At 33.6% G+C, this 7,105-nt stretch overlaps 1 protein-coding gene across 1 annotated transcript; it reads left to right on the top strand.

Moving 5' to 3' along the window:
* The first annotated feature begins 1,086 nt into the window (after window positions 1-1,086).
* Window positions 1,087-6,764, top strand: LOC126828008 (arylsulfatase B). The gene is made up of 11 exons (XM_050557591.2): window positions 1,087-1,194; window positions 2,134-2,185; window positions 2,872-2,975; window positions 3,880-3,986; window positions 4,221-4,285; window positions 4,522-4,623; window positions 4,778-4,841; window positions 5,106-5,203; window positions 5,650-5,786; window positions 6,299-6,357; window positions 6,616-6,764. The coding sequence occupies exons 1-11, from the start codon at window positions 1,115-1,117 to the stop codon at window positions 6,762-6,764; spliced, it is 1,017 nt and encodes a 338-aa protein (XP_050413548.2). The 5' UTR covers window positions 1,087-1,114.
* Window positions 6,765-7,105: the final 341 nt, after the last annotated feature.

Genomic DNA, 7,105 nt, shown 5'->3' with positions numbered 1-7,105 from the left:
GTAATTTGACTTGAAGCAGAAATTCAAGATGTAGATTTAATTGACACTGCTAATAGTTTATCAAATGAAAAATAATTCTCGTAAAGAGGAAAATTTTAATATATTCACGTAATGATTCAATTTTCAGTAATGGCCCCAGTTTTCCCTGATCTAATTACATGTATTTATATGATTTATGTTATAGTTGAGTTGAATAAGATACGATGATAAGATAATGTGCTCATCCGAGTTTATAGATAAAGTTGGTGAGGACTTCAATTTCATTTCTTGTTAATCAGGACAAGGTTATAAAAATTGATAACAACACAAACAATCAACCAAAATGTCGACTACGTTTGTACTTATCACATTTCTCTGCTTTTTTCAAACAAGTTTGAGTGCTAAGCAACCACATATTCTGTTCATAGTAGCCGATGATTTAGGTAAGAACTTAAATCTATCTTGACTATCATCCACCAACTTTGAAATCTGCAAATGGGCTAATTTATATTACCCATACATACGACCAACAACCATCAATTGTATTCTCGCCAGCGGCTTCAATGTGGTCTAAACTGTATGCCTATATACAAATAGGTCTAATGTATAAAAATCCATAAAATTCTGTGTTTCGGACTTAGATCTTCAAAGTCGTTTAAATCTTCAGAGCCTTCATCAAAAGATCAAAGAAAATTATAAAACTCAGATCACTATGGTCATGTGTGCATATCCATTCGCAAATAATATCATGATGAACAAGTTTGAAAATAACATCTCTTGAAAATAAAATTGATCAACTATTTTTTATAATTTAGCAATTGCTTTAACAATAACATACAGAAACTGGATGAAGATTTTAATTCTCTAAACAAAATGGATATGAACTGAAGGAATCACACTTTACGGTGGCATAGTCAATTCCGTTCTTGATGTATTTACCTATAGTTTTCTGGTTTGTAAGATTAAGTTCATTAAATACCAATACAACCCGAAAAGCGTCTATAGAGCGAAATGCCGATCTAGATTTAGAAATGATACAGCTTTTTGAATGATAACACCTTATAATAGACACATTAACTAACATGCGTTATTTTTTAATACAGGATGGAACGATGTGGGTTTTAGAAATCCTGACATGATAACACCTAATATAGATCAATTAGCTAATGAAGGTGTTATATTTGATTCAGCCTATGTTTTACCTGTTTGTAGTCCGTAAGTTGTTTGTTCAAATATGGCTTCCTTTATTATCAAAGTCTCTATGCGACATTTTAGTGCAAAGGAATCACTTGCAAACTACAATATTGCGAACGATAAATCTCTAATAGGAATATCAGACCAAACATGATTCAATTTCGTTAGTACTGGCAAAAATAGGTTGACATGAAATGTCATCTACCTATGCTGCTTCGCTACTTAACAAGCCCAATGCCAGTCATCTTCAATAGTCGGCTTGATCTCGCTTTAACTCCGAACACCAAACCCTTCACGTAATACTCTGCTTATTTAGGCACTAATTTCGATTGGCTACTGACCATCGCGAATACCAAGTCTTACGCTTTCCAGTTAAAGTGTCTACCTGTGATAATCGAGTTGCAAAGTTCAAGGTTCGTTCAATGTCAAGGTTTCCATGGAGATCGCCATGTTTGATTTGAGTGTATTTTGGGTAACAAACACTGCTTGGCCGCTATTGTTCACGTGCCTGCGTTAAAGGGAGATAACGTATCTGTTCGGGAATTGCAGACCAGTCTAGCAACGTCTAGATGTTGTAAAACTCACAGTCGTTGCTTCAGGAACATGAGCCCCATTATACTGCCCGCTAAAATTATTGGTTGGCCTTTTTTAAAATTTGACTGAATTCAAGACAGGACATTAGCTAGCGTTACTATTTTGATTTTGTTTTCTTAAAGATACATTATTATGGGAGATTAGATAAAGAGCTGGCAGTTCTCACTGTAAAAGTTAAAACTTGGACTCACAATTTACACTTGTGATGGTTTTAACTCTGGTTCACAATTCCTCAGTAATTCTACCTTCGCAGTTGTTTATAACTTAGCATGAAGTACATAATTGGTTTTAAGTATTAGAATACAATATTTCATGAGTGGTATTTTAATTGATAAATTATTCAAAATAATGTTTGTTCTTCATAAGTTCTAGGTCGGCCTTTATGTCCGGTGTCTATCCATTCAAGACTGGACTGCAGGTAACATATTAACTTTACTCATCTATTTTGTCTGCCTTTTGTTCATATATTGGCAATCATAGCGATTATGGAGTGCGAAGAGAAGCAATCGAGCTTTCATAAGGATGAACATGCAAGTTTTTTCATTTTATAACACAACAGTTTAACACGCTATAAGCTAAATGATAATTGTTTCAATTGATTTATTCGATGGTTTTCTGTCAATAGTGTTATTTCTCAACATTTCTCGTAATAAATGTGATATTTAGGCTATTAATGCATTAAATCTTAGCGCCATCATTGATACTAGTCACCAAGGACTTACCAACTAATTTGAATACACATGTTTAAAGGACAGTCAGTGATTTGAATATTAATATAGATAGATGAAATGCTTAATGGCGGAATTTATACACACTAACTGATTAATTATTCAATTTTCTCTACGAATGTGTAATAAAGGTTTCTGTAATTTATTGGCAAGCTGTAACTTCGACATATTTGACAGAAACGCCATTGAGATTGCACGTGCTTTCGCCAGAAATATGATATTCTGATTTACACAACATAAACCATCTCCATATATTTCAGTCCACATACGAGAGGCCTTCTCCGCGTAATTCTTGTCACATTCATAAACAGACGGGCCCGTTTTCGAATGTACAAGAAAGCCCGCGGCCACCACTAAAACTTACCCTCTATTACAGCACTATGTGATTGGAGCTTACCAAAATGTCTGTCTTCCTTTAAATCTAACTATATTACCCCAACAGATGAAAAAATCTGGATATGCTACTCATATGATAGGGAAGTAAGTAATTATAATAAATACGTTTCTTTAACAACTAAAACGGTTCTTAAATAGTAATGTATCATAATAGTATTATATCTCAACGGCAGAATGAATGCTAACCCCTTTGAGGAAGATCAGAGACGAAACCACGGCACTGCTATGCACGATAAGCATCACAGTATCATCTACACCAAGTATGCGGACATTGATTAACTCCTTTCTGCATCAACGACAATAATGATAATGCTTTCAATGACAATCATTTTGATGTAGGGATAATAATAATAATAATGACTTTATTTAAGAAGGGTTGACGATTAGGCTATAATAGCCTTTCTAACATCCTGCCCTTCGTAGGAAATATAATACAAATGGAAAAGCTAATAAATTAAATAACACACCACAATAATTTACAATAAATATACAAATAAATATATACAAGTTTTTTCCTGAAAAGATTCAAGTTATTTAAAGTTTTTAAAGAGGCTGACAACGAATTCCAGAGTTTGGACCCATTAAAGCGTATAATACTTTTGATATACTGGCTTGAGAATAGTAAGTTTATTCTTAAGATGATTGTAAGGAGTTTCATAATAACGTAAGAGGTCAAATAAGTAATCATGGCATTGTTTTAACATAATTTTATAAATAAATATACTTAGAGATATGTCGATGTTCTATTGTAAGAATGTTCAATTTGTCTAGTCATGGGTAAACGTCGAGGGAGGGAGAGGGGTATTGGGAAGGATGGTTATCACTATGAAACAAAAGTCTGATTACAGAAAGTTCGGATGACCGTGTTTATTGACTATAACTGAATAGATTGTTATCGCATGCACATTTGGTTGTATGGCATGCCGAGTTCAGTGTTCATTATTATAGACAACACACTATTTATCAATTCCTACTTTGTTAACTTCAGATGGCACCTTGGATTCTGTAACTGGAACTGTACGCCAACCTATCGTGGTTTTGATTCTTATTTAGGTTACTACAACGCAGCTGAGGACTATTACAAGCATAACGTTGGTAGGAGTTTTGTCAATTACTGGTATTCAAACGATTAAAATGAAAATCACATCAAAAGTTGTGGATCACAGAGTGGACCCGGTGATTAGCACCCCGCCATATATATATATTAACTAATTATATATAAATTCAATACACAATGTATAAATCATTTTGCAGGTCTCTTTTACAAAGATCCTCAATGATTTGTATTTTCTTACATCACCTGTAAATTGTTGATTGTTTTTATTTCAGCTGGGTTTTACGATCTGCATGACAATGAAACAACAGCTTGGGATTTTAATGGAAAATATTCAACGGTAAGAATAATGATAATGATGCTGACAAAAGGTCCGATCCGGGAAATGTGCCCCCTCCCACCCATCCACAAGAAACTTTTATAGGTAATCATTACTGCCTGCCGATCAGGGCGTCTATTTCGTCTGGCTTTTTTTTTCTTGTAAAATGTTTATTCACAAAATTCAAATACAGTACCATATACATATACATTATGATGTATGATTATATTAATTATATGGTTTCTGTCTATATTTAGTACTTTTTCACTGAGAGAGCTCAAGAGATAATCGCCAATCATAATGCAGAACAACCGTTATTCCTGTATTTACCATTCCAGAATGTGCATGAACCAATAGAGGTAAGCTAATATTTTTAAATGACCATTACCCAATTTAAGGTAAGGACACTTAAAACATGACGGATTGCAATCAACAGATAGATAATTTTGTATACGTAAGTAGATACAAGTATTAAACACCATTTTGATCAATTTTTAAAACTTTGTTTTACAGGTTCCTGAAAAGTATGCAAATATGTATCCACATGTTATGAATCATGGAAGAAAATATTTTTCTGGTATGGTAAACTTATATTTACTACACATAAAAAACTAAAACATTGTATTCTAAACAAGAAAAACAGGTATATCTTTCAACAAAATATCGAGCCTTTATGTCAGTTGATTTATTACCTTTGGCCAAACATATTTTGAAGGATGGTGTAGATTCTGTTGCGTTAAGTACTTTCAAATATAGGCAAGTTAGGCAACACTTGAATTGTATACAACATATTAGACGGGTTTCGGTAGTCTTTTAAACTGATTATTTATGTTCCATTTAGGTATGGTAACTATATTAGATGAAGCTATTGGTAATATAACACAAACACTTAAAGATAAAGGACTATATGAAGATACACTTATATTATTTACTGCTGATGTAAGTAAAGTACCTACTTACACACCCATTTGTTGTTGCGAAAATATGTTTTCCCAGCAGTGGTTAGAATCACTGACCCTAGGTAACCTTCTGCCAAATACCACCTGGTCTGGGATCCAAGTCCAAGCCATCGTGTCGTTAAGCTACAACTAGTGATCATAGTGTGATAATTACATATCTAATTTTGTATTGTTTATTGTTTTATTAAATTTACTTCCATAGACGAGGGCAAACCAGAATTTATTAGATAAATGTCAACTAATCAAAATCAAATGAAATATTAAAACTGTACCGTGAAATATAAATTAACTTGTCCTGTGCTAAAGGATTCGGAGCACAGATCTGCATACCCACGTCATGTTTTCAATGTTTTTGTTGATAGTACTAGAAGTTGACAATGCATATAGTTGGTAAACTGGCATAAGTTCTGGTTATCTTGTTTTCAGAATGGTGCCGAATTATTGTATTATGGAAATAACTGGCCCTTACGGGGAGGAAAACATAGCTTGTGGGAAGGTGGGACAAGAGGAACATCTTTTATGACTGGTGCAGGATTGCAAAAGATAGGTATTACATACAGTGGGTAGGTACTAAAACATATTGTGACAATGATGATTTCCCTTCATATTTCATGAAAAATGTTCATGGTTGCTAAAGTGTGAGTATATATATGTTCATGACAGTTACAATGTGATTATCCGTTCATGACATTACAGTGTGATTATATGTTCATGGCGGTTTAAGTTTAATAATATGTTCATAGCGGTTACAGTGTGTGTATATGTTCATGGCAGTTACAGTGTGAGTATATGTTCATGACGGAAAGAAAGAGTGAATATATGTTCAAGACGATTAAAGTGTGATAATGTTCATGACGTTACAGTGTGATTATGTTCTTGGCGGTTTAAGTGTAATTACATGTTTCATGGCGGTTACAGTGTTAGTATGTGTTCATGGCGGTTTCAGTGCAATTATATGTTCATGGCGATTAAAGTGTGATATGTTCACGAAGGTTAAAGTGCGATTAGTTATAATTAGGAAATAAAAAGAAATAACTGGCCTATTATAATGTTTTATTTTTCTTTCTTTTTATAGCTTAATTCATGCTGTTGACTGGATGCCGACTTTGATTGCGGCAGCAGGTGGTGAGCAAGGTAAACTCCATTCCGCCGTTTGTAAGAAACTAAAACAAAATGTGATAACAAATCTGATAACTTATGGAGTCTTTTTTTAAAGTTCACAAAACAACCTTCTTTTGGTTGTTTATTATTTCCTTCATATGTATAGCCTTGGATGTTTTGCTTTCTGGTCTTATTGTGAAAGACTCGAGGGACCATCTGTACAGCTCCTATTTCAAAACAACTCATTCTGTACAAATCACAAAAAAAACGTGAATGTAACTTTAATTACAGTACCCGGTATAGATGGAATCAACCAATGGGATTCAATTAGACTAAATCAACCTTCTAAAAGAACAGAATTTATTTATAATTTAGATGATTTTTATATTCCAACACAAGGGCATGCTGCAATGCGGTATGGTATTTGTTTGATATTCTGAGCTGCTTAGTATTTAGAATAATGCATTATTTTTTAAATCCCCACTGATCTAAAATCGAAATATATTGAAATATGTGGATACACGATTAAAATGTGGAAACATTTAGGCCTAGGTTAAGTTTTTTTAGCTTTCAGACTAGAAGTGCAGTGTCGACTACTAACACGGTTTTATGCATTATTTGATGTCACTGAAAAGACGACTAACAAAACTGTGACGGGTCAAAGAGGACGAACTAAACCTACCACGTCCGACTCGAAAATATAATTGGGTTTGAATGGCTTGAAATAGTTGAGATTCAGTTTCTTGACTGCTACTGATTCTACTTTGTAAACGTATAAAAC

Source organism: Patella vulgata, chromosome 7 (genome assembly GCF_932274485.2).
Source record: "Patella vulgata chromosome 7, xgPatVulg1.2, whole genome shotgun sequence".
Lineage (NCBI taxonomy): Eukaryota > Metazoa > Mollusca > Gastropoda > Patellidae > Patella > Patella vulgata.
This window is presented reverse-complemented; position numbering and strand designations above follow the sequence as displayed.

Excerpts from the sequence above, each read along its gene's own strand:
- LOC126828008 (XM_050557591.2), top strand. The coding sequence starts at position 1,115 with ATGATAACACCTAATATAGATCAATTAGCTAATGAAGGTGTTATATTT. Across the intron at positions 3,987-4,220 it reads CTATTACAAGCATAACGTTG|CTGGGTTTTACGATCTGCAT; the intron begins GTAGGAGTTTTG and ends TTTTTATTTCAG. Across the intron at positions 4,624-4,777 it reads ATGTGCATGAACCAATAGAG|GTTCCTGAAAAGTATGCAAA; the intron begins GTAAGCTAATAT and ends TTTGTTTTACAG.